General features: G+C 35.0%; 1 protein-coding gene across 2 annotated transcripts in view; it reads right to left on the minus strand.

Moving 5' to 3' along the window:
• Positions 1 to 14224, minus strand: part of SPAG6 (sperm associated antigen 6) — a 62057-nt gene that overhangs the window by 35895 nt on the left and 11938 nt on the right. For both annotated transcript variants that reach the window (XM_025891970.2, XM_025891903.2), the window contains exons 3-4: positions 10262 to 10428; positions 6589 to 6772 (exon numbers count right to left, since the gene is read on the minus strand). In XM_025891970.2, coding sequence (XP_025747755.1) covers positions 6589 to 6772; positions 10262 to 10428 — 351 coding nt within the window. The remainder of the gene's footprint in view (positions 1 to 6588; positions 6773 to 10261; positions 10429 to 14224) is intronic.

The raw sequence follows: 14224 nt of genomic DNA on the forward strand, positions 1-14224 counted from the left end.
TACTTTGAAGACATGGTAACATACACAGAAGACACATAAGTGCCTCAGACACTTTTTGATGATTACAATGATGACAATGGTGATAAAGAAATTGTTCGCTGGCTTCATATATAAAGTTAAAGGTCTCAGTGACTTAGGAATCTGAGATTACAGAATGATATGGTATTGTTCTATATTCTGAATCATAAAAAAAACACGCACAAAAAATATCTCAGAAGATTTTATCAACTAAGAGTTTATAACTTTAAAAATCACAATAAATAAAAATACAGAAGAATTCACAACATATCTTTTCTTCTACTAGCATGCAAACTACCCTAAAAATGACTAACAAATGAGGTAACTACTGAGTAGTTATAATTAAAGTGTTACTTTGTTTAACACATTTGGTCTCCATGCCAAAAGAACATAGACGAGACATTTATTTTCACTTCATCTTTTTTTTCACCAACACTTAAATAAGTAGAAAACTTATTTGTGGAAATCAATGTTAGGATCAAAATAGGTGTAACATGTAATACATATAATCCCATATACATCATTTGCCTCTATGCTTATGTCTTCCTCAAACCCTCCAAGATAAAAGAAGTTGTAAAAACAAAAAGATAGTACAGAAATCAACATTATTATCTACAAGCATCAGTAAAGACAGTTGTCTGTAGGGCTTTTAAAATAATTTTTAATTACCAGGCTGTAGTCCCCTTCACCCCTTCATCGCCACCACACAAAGTCCCTTGTTATTCTGAGATAACACGAATTGTCATGAATATGTGGATTTTTCAAAAGTTAATTACTGCTTCCCAAGCCTGTTCTACATGATCTGGCCTACTGGTATTTATAGATGGGTGACATGAGAAGAATATTTGCAAAAATTCTGAATTTTAAAATTCTCTTTTCTTTTTATCACATCATCATTCTATACAAGACAGAAAAGAATCAAGCTGGCCAGCTTGGTCTGGATTCCTCGTTTATATTATCTATTTAGCAAATAGAATATAATCTACTAAGTGTTTCTCTAGTGTCCAAACTGGCCAGTTCCTGTCAGCACTGCTCATCTTGGCCATCTCTTCTCCTAACTGCCACTGAGCTGGGATGGAAATCTCTCATTTGATTTAGTCCTGTAGACATCAATCAAGTCTATAGGAGAAAGGATAGTCACACATGTGGAAACCAGCCATCAGGGATTAAAAACAGAGGTATCTGGCAAGACTTTCAGATACAACAAGGAGCTTAAAATGAAGAATGATGAGCTCTCATACACTTTACTTTCTCACACTATAAAAAAGAAAATCTCTGAAAGATTTTGAGTAATTGCCAAGCAGTTCCACCATAAATTGCTGTCTGGTCAAAATAAATCCTTCCTCTCTCTACTTCAGTTTCCTCATCTATATAATATGACAATTATATTAATGATTAAAATGTTTTAGAACACCTAACCAAATGTACTGTATTCCTCTTTGCCAGGTTTGAGAACAAAGTTTACTCTGAGACAGCAAAAGTTTATAAGAGACGGCATATTTAGCTAAAGCTCCCAAAAGAAACACTTAAAACTTATTTTTGAGCCCGAATGTGGAAAATGATTCCCACAAAACCCTTGTATGGCTCCTCCTTCTTCACCCCTCCAGCCAGGCTATTGCTCTCACCTTAGTCCCAAGTGCGGCCCTCACTGCGGCCACACCCTTGCTACAAGGTCATTGGAAGCTCTCCTCCATGAACTGCTGTGCTCCACACACTAAGGAAGCCAGAGAGAGGCTGCCAGTGGGGAACAGGGAAGCAGGGCCTGGAGAGGGCGAAGCGCTCCTCTGGGCCTCTCCGGGTGGAAGCCCTGCACCTGCAGAGTTCCTTCAGGTTCCTTCCTCACCCCTCACACTTCCGGTCCACACAGGCCTCTCGCCTCATCCCTTTCATCTCCAAAAGCAAGACTAATCCTCAGAAACAATGAGAGGGTGACACTGATGAGGTAAATATGTTAATAGAATAATGTCACTAGAATAATGCTGCAGAGTGGGAGAATCCAGCAAGAAGGAAGAAGAACCAGCCTGAGAAGACTTTACCTCAGCTTTTATTTTAAACGCCAGAGAAAATATAAAGAAATAGCTCATTTATCTTCAAATTAAGAGGTACATACATCAAGAATATTCAATAACTGGTGATTCAACCACAGAAATTTAAGGACACGATTTATACAGAGTTAAAAAGAAAAGAAACCCCACACCATTTTGGGCTGTTAGTCCCCAGTTCCCTTTGATTATCTAAAATACTTTAAAATCTACACATAGAAGTAACTTTCAGAAATTGTATTTTTCAAATAAGAACAAGTCAGATGGTGCCTATTGGTTTTTCTCTTCTACCAATTGCACACTTAACTTTATTTTTGTTTCCTAGACATAAAATGTTTTCCTTCTATTGCCCGTAAAGGTACACTTTATTTCTTTTGCATCTCCATTTAAGGCTTCTATTTCTTGAACTAATAAAATGTTCTTCTAATACGAAGAAGAAAACACTGAATGAATGTCTTCCCATTAATCTAACATATTCTATTTTTAGGAAATCATTGAAAAAGAAATCAGATTATTTAGAAGTAAATCCTCTATTTTCACTGATTCGGGATGTGAATGATGACTTCTTTTATTGCCTACTGGGTAACAATTCCTTTTCCTTCTGAGAAATCTATGCAGTAATCTCTTCAGGGAGCTTCTGGGTCCCAGACCCCTAACTACTGTGAAATATTGAAATTACAGTGGGAATTCCATGTGGGAGCCAGATTATAGCAAGAAATTGGAATGGAATCCCTAAGACAGATCCTATTTATGAACTATAATCATTTAGCCTCAGACTCAACGAAAGGGAGATATGGAAAGGTTATCTATAGGCACCTGCCTGAGAGTATATCTGTACGGCAGTCCCTCAAAGCTCCTTTGCTGCACCTCTTGAAATACTCATGTTACAATCTGTTTGCCATAAAGTCTTCTGACCAAAAGCAATAATAACAACAACCACAAAAACCCCAACCTAAATATGATAACCAGCTTCCCATGATAACCAGCTTCTGATTTAAAACACTGCCTTAGGGGTGCCTGGGTGGCTCAGTTGGTTAAGCCTCCAACTCTTGATTTGGGCTCAGGTCACAGTCTCGGGGGCGTGGGAGCAAGCCCCTTGTCGGCTCCGTGCTCAGCGGGGAGTCTACTCAAGATTCTCTCTCTCCCTCTGCCCCTTCCCCCACCCACTCTCTCTTTCCAATAAATGAACAAATAAATAAATCTTAAAAATAAAAAACTGCCTTAGTTTCCTCTATCAACATATATTAAACAATAGTCCTAAGGTGACCCTATTTGGAAAACCAAAATCCAGATATTAAGGAAATCATTTTAATATACTAATTCAGAATCATTCTAAGCATGACAATAGTTTTCTTTCTCCATTTATTTTTCTATCATTTTCTTTCCTTTTTGTCTAACGGTGTCGCCATTTTAAGAACCAAATTAAACATAACCATGGGAGAGCCTCTTCTATTTCCATTTTGAATTTCTTCAATGCTCTTTTAAGAAATATGTAGTGACGCTGTTATGGTCAATGGTGAGCATGGGTTTTGGAGTCAGATTTAGACTCAAATTCTGGTTCCACCATTAACATAACTTCAGGTATCCTCTGTGAATTACATTTTCTTCCTCTGTTTAACAGGGAAAGTAATACCTACCCTATGGGTAGCTGTAATCAAAATGAGATAACGTATCTGAAGCATACTGCACCGAGCCGGGCACACAGTAAGTACCCAGTAAGTGGTAGCTATTGTTTTATACATACACACACACTGAAAAATCTGGAAAGCAAAGAAAGTATATCCTTAATTCTATCACCCTAGTAACACAAACATGTATTTCTCTGTAATTTATGTCCACATAAAAACTTATTTTTATATTATTATAATTGCAATATATAATTTTATCTCTTTTTACATTACAATCATGTTTCCATATTACCATGTAAGATTCATAATTACCTTTTTAATTCGCCAAGTGAAATTCCATTAAGTAAAAACTACCATAATTTAACCGCTATATTCCTGCCAAATATTTGAGGGTTTTTGATACTACAAATATTACTACAATAACATTTGCATGAATATAACTTTTTCATTCTGTGGAATTCTTCCCTTAGGATGAATTCCCAAAGCAGGCTTTTTAGAGTAACCACGAATTCTTTCATGACTTAGATTAATTTTGCCAAACTGCTTACCACAAGTTTAAACAATTTGTAGTGCCTCCACCAACGGCCATAAACATCAGTATTAATACTAATATCTTGTATTTATTGAATATTTACCATATGCCAAGTACTTGTCTAAGTGCTTTGCATATATTATCTCATTGTGCTCACAATAAATCTCTGAAACACCTACTTTTAGGTACCATCTTTTGCAGATGCGGAAGTTAAGGTTCAGGAAGTTTAAAAGCCATGTCCAAGGTTATACAGAAACTAAATGGTAGAACTTGGACTCAAACTCAGATCCTGTCCACAGTACTCTTAACCATTTGGCTATATTTCTGCTTTACTCATTTTTCCCCCTAAATAATAATAATAATAATAATAATAATAATAATAATAATAAAGTGGGGAAAGACATTTTTACTGATGTTTTAATATGCATTTCTTTGATTACTAGCAAAGTTGATCATTTTTACATATGTTTGTTTTAAAACTGTATTTTCTTGTTGTATTATCTGTTCGTATTGTTTAGCAACTTCCGTAAGGTGGTGGGGGCAGTTTTGTTCCCTCTATATTCTTTACCAATCAGGTGTGTCAGCACAAACTTCGCACAGGAGCTCCAGGTCCTTCTTGATGAATTCATCGAGCTGTCAGTTTATAAGAGGAGGTACTACTCTTTCCCCTCCCTCTTGCCCAGTATGGGTTCAATACAAATATATGCTAGGAAGTTATCATGTCCATATCTCTTTAACATTATTCATTCATGCGATATGTCTCCTGCTTGGTTTAGAATACCCCTATCATGAGAGAAAGTAAAGACCCAATATCCCCTGGAGTGTGAAAAACTAAAATTTTTTCACTGAACCAGTTTACCAACATCTTTGAGAAGCCATCAGTATCTCACTCTCCTCATTCCCCACTACCATCCCTTTCTATCTTCAAATTTCTCTTCTACTAACTAGGATAAGGACTGAAATGTGCAGGGGGTTTTTTTTTTTCTTTTCAAATTTTTATTTAAATTTTAGTTAACATATAGTGTAATACTGGTTTCAGGAGTAGAATTTAGTGATTCATCATTTACATGTAACACCCAGTGCTCATCACAAAGAGCACCCTCCTTAATACCCATCATCCATTTAGTCCATCCCCCGCCCACCTCCCCTCCAGCAACCCTCTGTTCTCTATAGTTAAGAGTCTCTTACGGTTTGCTTCCTTCCCCCTTTTTTTTTTCCCTTCCCCTATGTTTATGTTTTGTTTCTTAAATTCTATATATGAGTGAAATCATATGTTATTTGTCTCTCTGACTGACTTATTTTGCTTAGCATAATCTCTAGCTCCATCCACATCATTGCAAATGGCAAAATTTCTTCATTCTTTTTGATGGCTGAGTAATATTCCATTATATATGTATATATTATATATGTATATAATATATATTAATAGATTTGTATTTTATTTATTTATAGATTTTATTTAAATTCATGTTAGTTAACATATAGTGTATTATTAGTTGCAGAAGTAAAATTTAGTGATTCATCAGTTGTATATAATACCTAGGGCTCATTACATTAAGTGCCCTCCTTAATGCCCACTGCCCAGTTACCCCTTCCCCCACCCACCTCTCCTCCAGCAATATACCAAATCTTCTTTATCCATTCATCAGTTCATGGATATTTGGGCTCTTTCCATAACTTGGCTATTGTTAATAATGCTGCTATAAACACCAGGGTACATGTACCCCTTCAAATCAGTATTTTTGTATCCTTTGGGTAAATACTTAGTAGTGCAATTGCTGGGTTGTAGGGTAGCTCTATTTTTAACTTCTTGAGGACCTTCCATACTGTTTTCCAGAGTGGCTGCACCAGCTTGCATTCCCACCAACAGTGTAGGAGGGTTCCCCTTTCTCCACATCCTCGCCAACATCTGTTGTTTCCTGTGTTGTTAATTTTAGCCATTCTGACAGGTGTAAGGTGGTATCTCATCGTGGTTTTGATTTGGATTTCCCTGATGATGAGTGATGTTGAGCATCTTTTCATGTGTCTGTTAGCCATCCGGATGTCTTCTTTGGAAAAATGTCTATTCATGTCTTCTGCCCATTTCTTAACTGGATTGTTTTTTGGGGTGGTAAGTTTGATAAGTTCTTTATAGATTTGGGATACTAACCCTTTATCAGATATGTCATTTGCAAATATCTTCTCCCAAGACTGAAATGTGTAGATTTTTGTGAATTTGTGATCCAAATAACTTGGCCATCATTCAGAACTTATCTCCCATAATGTATGGAAACATCATTAAAACTGCATCTATAGTTCACCAAGCAAAACCAGATTTACCTAATAAATCTAAATTTTAATAATCCTGTTTTCAGATATGCTCCATTACCTGCATTATGTCTTGCAATATATCCAAGTGCCCAAGCTGCAGCCTCCTTGACTCCGGGGTCAAAATCTTCCAAGCATATCACCAGTGTATCCAGTGCTCCACAGTCAACTATAGCCTGAGCTAGTTGAGGAGAATGTTTACCAACTGCTCGTAACACAAAGGCAGCTGCTTTCTTGTAAAAACGCTACAATGATAAAATAGATAAAACTCAAAGTGAATTAAGCACTTATAAAAACAAAAGTTAAAATAGACCAAAACCAGCTTTTTTATAAATTTTATAAATTTTTATAAATTTTATTTATTAATATAAATAAAGCTCAACAGCTTTCAAATCCAAAAGATGAAAAACGTCCTGCAAAATTATTTTTTGATGTTCCCCTATTGTTTTTGTTCAGTAACTAAACTGAAATAATGTCTTAAATTACATTTCAAATGTTTTATTCTGAAATATTCATTTGGAAACTCTATAAAATAAAATATAAACATTGTATTTCCTACCAATTCATAAAATAATGAGACTTTCTGTATCTGCATCACACTGAAAAGTATTTGTTTGACCCATGGGAATTCTTAGATTGTTAGCATGTGCAACAAAACTGTCCACTGACAAATTCATTTCCTTTACTTGCCCTCAGTCTCTAAGCATGGTAGGCTTTTCATGACCTCAACCAACCTTTTGGTGTCCCAAGTTATCCTGAAATAACAACCATGTTTCAAGATGCACTACCAATTGCTGGATAAACATAAAGGCGAAACACTCATGATACATTTTTAAAACCTTTCCTGGTAAATAAACTAACCAAACAAGGAGATGTGTTATTTATCCCCTCTTAGAAATGCTTTTTTAAAACAACAAATACAAATGACTTACTGTTAGGTGAATTTTAAGTAATGCTTCATATTTATAAAATTTTCTGTATAAAATTTTATCAGATTGAGAAATAATAAAACTGAAACACAAGAGACTAACATGTTTTTCTTCATATAACTAAAAAAAATTAAATGTATAGAAAGTATTTGGCTATAGCATTCACTGTTGTTTCAAGGTTGGTATAATGACACAGTAATGGTCTCTGTCTTTTATTAATAGAATCCAATTAACCCCCTATTGTAGATTCCAAGTTTTTATTTCTTTACACTGATGACTAAAAGTGATTAGGTGACTACAGCACCTGTTTTGAAAGCATGTTATTTACTTTGGCTAAAAGATTAAGATACAACAAAAATTATAGGAGAGGGAAAAAATACATCAAGTATATTTTAACATATTATATCTCAAAATTTGGTATATGTTGATGATATAAGGAATATACTGTGTTAATAATGATGTTTTGATTTGATATATTTCTTTAGTTTCTTAAATGTTAACATATATAGATATTAAAATATTTGTTATAAAGGTTACTTTTATGTCAGTAACCAAATATCTACTTACTATAAAACTTAGAGTTTTAAAGTAGCTTTCTATTATTTTCTTATAATCATGGAAAAATAATGGTGATACATTTCCTGTCATCACCTTAAGCTAAGGTAACTTTTTATATGGCAGAATTTTCAAATTCACAATTTACTGGCCATTGATAGATCGTCACTGCTAACTACAGTGCCTATAATTCACACCTGATCTCATTTCCCTTTTCTCCTAATTTCCACTTTTCCAAATTCCTCTCTCTTCTCTCTCATTCCTCACCAAAAGAATTGCCTTAAAAAAAAAAAAAAAAAAAAAAAAAAGCTCCACGCCAGGGACTTTGTACCTCATAAAGAAGACATTAAATCCTGTGAAAAATGAGTTAAAGGACGGGTAGGTGAAGGACACAGAAGCCCGGGAATCCTGACTCACATTCTCACTTTCTCCTCACTTCGACCCTAGCACTTTTTTGTCTCTTTACAACTAATGGACATTCATTCGCATTTAGATCTATTGAGAACCTTCTTTGTGGGATACCAAAACACAGACCCTGCCCTTGAAAGAAGGAGTTAAGAGTCCAGGAAGAACAAAGTCTAACAGTATTTGACTATAGAAAGAACATCTGCAAGAAAAATAAAATTTCTGAGATTCCTTGTAGGGAAAAGACAGTCAGTAAATGACTCTCCAATCTATAAAAATAAAGCAAAATTTTAAACAATTAGGATTTATTTTTTCTATTCTGGTAAAATACACATATTCACTATTTTACCCATTTTAAAGTATACAACTCAGTGGCATTTAGCACATTCATGGTGTTGTACAAACATCACCATCCAGTTCCAGAATATTCTCAGCAGCCCAACAAGAAACCTCATACACGTTAAGGAGTCACTCTTCATTCCCCTCTCCCCCCACCCCTGGCGACCACTAATCTGCTTCTGTCTCTATGGATTTGCATATTCTGGACATTTCCTATAAGTGGAATCATACAACACGTAGCCTTTTGTATTTGGCTTCTTTTTTTTAGTGTAACTTTTTCAAGGTTTATCCATGTTGTAGCATGTGTCAGCACTTCATCCCTTTTTACGACTGATAATATTCCATTATATGGATGTCCAACATTTTGTTTATTCAGTCATTCTTTTGTTATAGTGAATAATGCTGCTATAAACATTTGTGTACAAGTTTTGTTTGAACACCTGTTTTCAATTTTTTTTGGAAATCTAACTAGGAGTAGAATTGCGGGGTCATGTGGTAATTATGTTTAACTTGACTGCCAGACTGTTTTCTATAGCAGCTGCACCATTTTACACTCCTATCAGCAATGTATGAGGGCTCCAATTTCTCCAAATCTTCACTAACACTTGTTATTTTTTTCTTTTCCTTTTTTTTTTTTTTATCATGGCATCCTAGTAGGTTAAGTGATATCTTGCTGTGGTTCTGATTTGCATTTCCTAATGACTTATGCTGTTGAATATCTTTTCATCTTCATTGGCCATGTGTATATCTTCTTATTATGTGTATAGATGTCTATTCAAGTCTTTTGCCCATTTTTAAATTGGATCGTTTGTCATTTGGTTACACAAGTAGGAATTTAATCTTAAAAATATGTCAAGAAACATATATCCTTAGGTTATGATAAACTAACAGAACAGAATAAACAGACCAAGACCCTATCTATAGGGAGGTCCTTAACTGTTGTTAGGTGATACTGTACGTAGAGTAGAACCAGACAGGAGGGGGAAAGATTGGGGCACTCTTAGATGACCCTTAAAAGGACTGATATGTTTACATACTTGGTATAAAATGCTTTATCAAACCTTCCACTACATGTATTCTCCTTCCTTTTGTATGCCTCTCTACCCCTCGCTTCCAAGCTGTCTCTTACAGTTTCCACTAACCAGATTTCACCTGCATATAAGGAATGCTGAAAACAACTTTTTATTTGCCTAAGGCTCCATACAGCTCTCAAAGACTGATCCCACAGGTTTAAGACTCTCATATATAGAAATACTGCTTTATATATAATCCCATTAAAAATTGTGTAATCTTTTTTCTTATATTAACAGTAATAGAAAAAAGCTGCCTATCACTCCCAAAGTAAAATACCCTAAAGGTATTATTATGTGCAGTTTAAAGAATTAAAGGTTGTATTAACATCCTAAAATTCTAAAGCCTATAAGCTTACAACTGTACCCAAACTAAGCAGATTTTTAAAAATCTAAAACAAAACAAAAAAAATAACTAATTTTTAAAAAATCTTACATTCTGTTCTGCCAGTGAATAAACAAGCTGTGGAAGGATGTCACCCTTCACCACTGCTTCTGCTAGGTCATCATTATAATTAGCCAGTCTCCCAAGAGCCAACGCAGCAGTCTGTTGAATTGTTGGGACTACATCCAGAAGAAGAGGCCTCAGCAAAGACATTACACCTGAGTTTAGTTATGAAAGAACAGAAGTCAGCAAAATTTAAATGAAAAAGCAAATATACAATTCAGCATATATGCAGATAAGAAAATTGTAGGAAAAAATCAGTAAAAACAAAAAAAAATTATCCACTAAAAACTAGTGGTATATTTAGAAGCATCTAACTGGCCAAGACAAAGAATAATACAACCTGTAATTATCAAAGCAGGAGCAAAGCATGACAAGAAAGACTTTGGAGTTAGGTTAAGATTTGGCAAAATAGTAGCTATGTGACCTGATAGGGCTGTCATGAGGAATGCACAGAAAGATTGTGGAGCATGTAGTTTAATGCCTACCTAGCACATGGTAAGGGGTAGAGGGGGGTTGTGGGGGATAGGTTTCCCCCAGCTTTTGCAACTCCTATCTTTCAGGGCTCAGTTCAGGTCCTTCATCTCTATGGAGTCTTCCATTTGTTTTGTTTGGGTTTTTTTTTTTTTTCCTCTGATTCCAACTGTTGGATCTTTACTGTGATTTCAACTGGCTAGGGGCTCACATTCATGAAGGGATGTAAATTCAGATTTCTGATAGTATTCCAAAGAAACAAATTCTTTGAGATAAGTATTTTGTATTACTAGCTCTCATAATATTCACTCTAGGGTTGAATACATAGTAGGTATATCATCATCACAGCAACAATAGTAAAAGTTAGCTTATATTTATCCAGCACTTATTATATGCACATGTTGTTTTAAGGACTTGTTTTCCATATTAATTCACTGAGCTGTCATAACAAACCTATGAAGTTGGCCCTATTATTATATATATTTTACAGATGAGGAAATGGAGGCTGAGAAAGGTTAAGAAATCATCACAAAACTAATAAATGATGGAGCACGGTTAGAAATTCAGACTTTCCTCATTAATAATTGCTAAATAAATAATACATATTGAAAGTTGAGGAGGTGGGGAAAGGGAGATAAAAAATAATTACCTTTTAGTCATTTGGCTATTCCAACTCTTTATAGTACCTTTGCCTTACTATAAAATACCCAAAATAGTCAACTGCTATTTGGGCCTTAATGATGCTGTTTTAGTCTAAGGTTACAAGAAAGGTAATGACAGAGTTCAAACTGGAACAAAACACCCCTTGACTTTCTAAACTTTACTTAATTTGCAGCAGGCTATTCAACTAGTTGCTATTACATCTCTTCTTTAAAAACATACCACAGTGATCTAGAAAAGCAAATATTATCAATATTCTTTTATAATGTTATATCCAGAAACATTTGATATAGAATAAAAGGCAAATATTTATAATAACAGGATTAGAACAAATTAAGATGAACAGTACTACCAATAACATAAGCAGAGCACAATGATGCTTATCACAGATACATGTAATGATGTGACCCGTGGCTTTTCACAGTTTCCAGTTTCATTTAGTGATCATTTTTATGGCTAGGGTAGCTTGATGAGATCATCTTACATAAGACCACAGTTGCAAGTCTGAACCCCACTCAGGCTTTGCAGGCACACAGCACTTCTACTCACACCTAGGTCATAGCTCACATTCAATAAATCAACATCTCTCTACTCATAAGTGTTGCTAATATTACTATCTATACTTTTTACAGTGATAATTTCTGAAATACCTCACAACAAAAAGTTTAAAGTGCAGAATAAGGTATTAGAATGACTACCAAATGTTAACATGGGTTCTTCCTAGAAAGTTGGATTTGGAACAATTTGTTGATCTCTTCTTTGTAGTTGCTTTATTACCTGATTTCTTTTTTTAGTTTTTTAATTGTGGTAAAATACACATAACATAAAAATTACCATTTTAACCATTTTTAGTGTACAATTTAGTGTAATTATCACCACTATCTAGGAACTGCAGAATTGTTTTCCACAGAAGCTGCGCCATTTTACATCCCTACCAGCAAAGTACAAGGATTCAAATTTCTCCACATCCTTACCAACACTTGTTATTTTTTGTTTTTTGTTTTTAATTTTAATAATGGTCACCCTAATAGGTGTGAAGTAGTATCTCATTGTGGTTTTGATTTTCATTTCCCTAGCACTCATGTCAGCGAATGTCTTTTTATGTGCTTATATTGGCCATTTGTACATGTTCTTTGTTGAAATGTCTATTCAAGTCCTCTGCCTATTTTTAAATTGGGTTGGTTTTGGTTATTGTTGAATATAACTTGATTTTTTATAACAAATATGTATGGTTTTAAGTAAAATAAGTCAATACTCTAAAAAACAAGAGCTAAATTTGTTAACATATATTTGAAGTTTCATAATAAATACATTAACAAGGTCAAAAAATATAAAGTATAATAAGTATGCTTCAAACAGTTTTAAAAGAATTACTATTATGTTTCATGTTACTTTTTCCTGATGATTCTGGTATTTCCTTTTTTTCCCCTCACTTGATATATTTATATATATGTGTGTGAAGGCAGTGGCTTATTGTCTTTTGAAATATAATTGGAAAATCAATCTATACTGGGTTATTCATCCTGGTATTTTGAATTCAATCTCAAAAACTTTGAACTTCTGTGTTAAGAAGTTGAAGAATGAATTCATCTATCTGGGTCTGTAATGCTTAATTTAGTTATAAGTGTTTATTATTAGTTACAGTATTTAGCTAATATACCATAAGTCTCCCAATTTTGGAAAATTTCAATTTGCAGTTTTAGCAGTAAAATATTTTACCCCCTACAGGTATTTCACCTGTCCATATATTCAAAGGAATTTTTTGCTTTATATATTTTCTCCTCCATTTTTCTACTACATCCGGCCCGGGAAAAATAAGATCAACAAGATGACACACCATTCCTTTCCTTCTACCCCTGTATTTAGTGTCAAAGTGAGGCCTCTACGAAGACGCCTCTGCTCTCTCATTCTTTTCCTACATTCCTTAGTTCAGACAGTAGCACAATAAGACTTTTGAAAAATTTAACACCTCTAAACCTATAAAAGTAAAAGCTACAGTTTCAGTTCAAAATCTTTGTTTGGGGGCACCTGGTGGCTCACTCAGTTAAGCCTCTAACTCTCAATGTGTCAGGCTCCATGCTCAGCGGGGAGTCCGCTTCTTTCCCCACCCCTCTGACCCTCCCCCTGCTCAAGTTCTCTCTCTCTCTGTCTCTCAAATAAATCTTTTAAAAAACATATCTTTGCTTGAATAAGGTCATCTTTATTAGAGAATATATTGCCCAAATTTCTAGTCCTTGAAGTGCCTCTAAGTGCTTCATAATTATCAGTCCCCAGGGACATGTTTTTTTAATCTCTTACACAGATTAAGCATGGAGACCTCGTTATTCTAATTACAAGTCTGTCCTAAAAATACAGATAACGATACAAGAGGAAGGAAGGAAGGAAGGAAGGAAGGAAGGAAGGAAGGAAGGAAGGAAGGAAGGAAGGAAGGAAGGAAGGAAACACGTGAAGGAGCAGGGGTGGGAGAAAGGAGAAAAGAAGCATATATAACATAAAAAGAAATTTTTCCTTACCTGCCTGTCCATTAGGTATCCATAGCGTCTGATCCTTGGTGAATGAATGCATGAAAATTTAGAGTCCATAAATTACAGCACTTTGAATACTGGCTACTACAACATCGGATAAGCAAGGGCTCTAGTGACAGCTAATGACCTCAGTAAGGTCTCTACTGAAGGAGCCCACAGGTACTAATATTAAAAATAATAATTCACGGGGCGCCTGGGTGGCTCAGTCGTTAAGCGTCTGCCTTCGGCTCAGGTCATGATCCCAGGGTCCTGGGATGGAGCCCCACATCGGGCTCCCTGCACAGTGGGAAGCCTG

The sequence above is a fragment of the Callorhinus ursinus genome, unplaced genomic scaffold (genome assembly GCF_003265705.2).
Source record: "Callorhinus ursinus isolate GAN/ISIS: 27379988/994484 unplaced genomic scaffold, GSC_fseal_2.0 scaffold63, whole genome shotgun sequence".
Taxonomy (NCBI): Eukaryota; Metazoa; Chordata; class Mammalia; order Carnivora; family Otariidae; genus Callorhinus; species Callorhinus ursinus.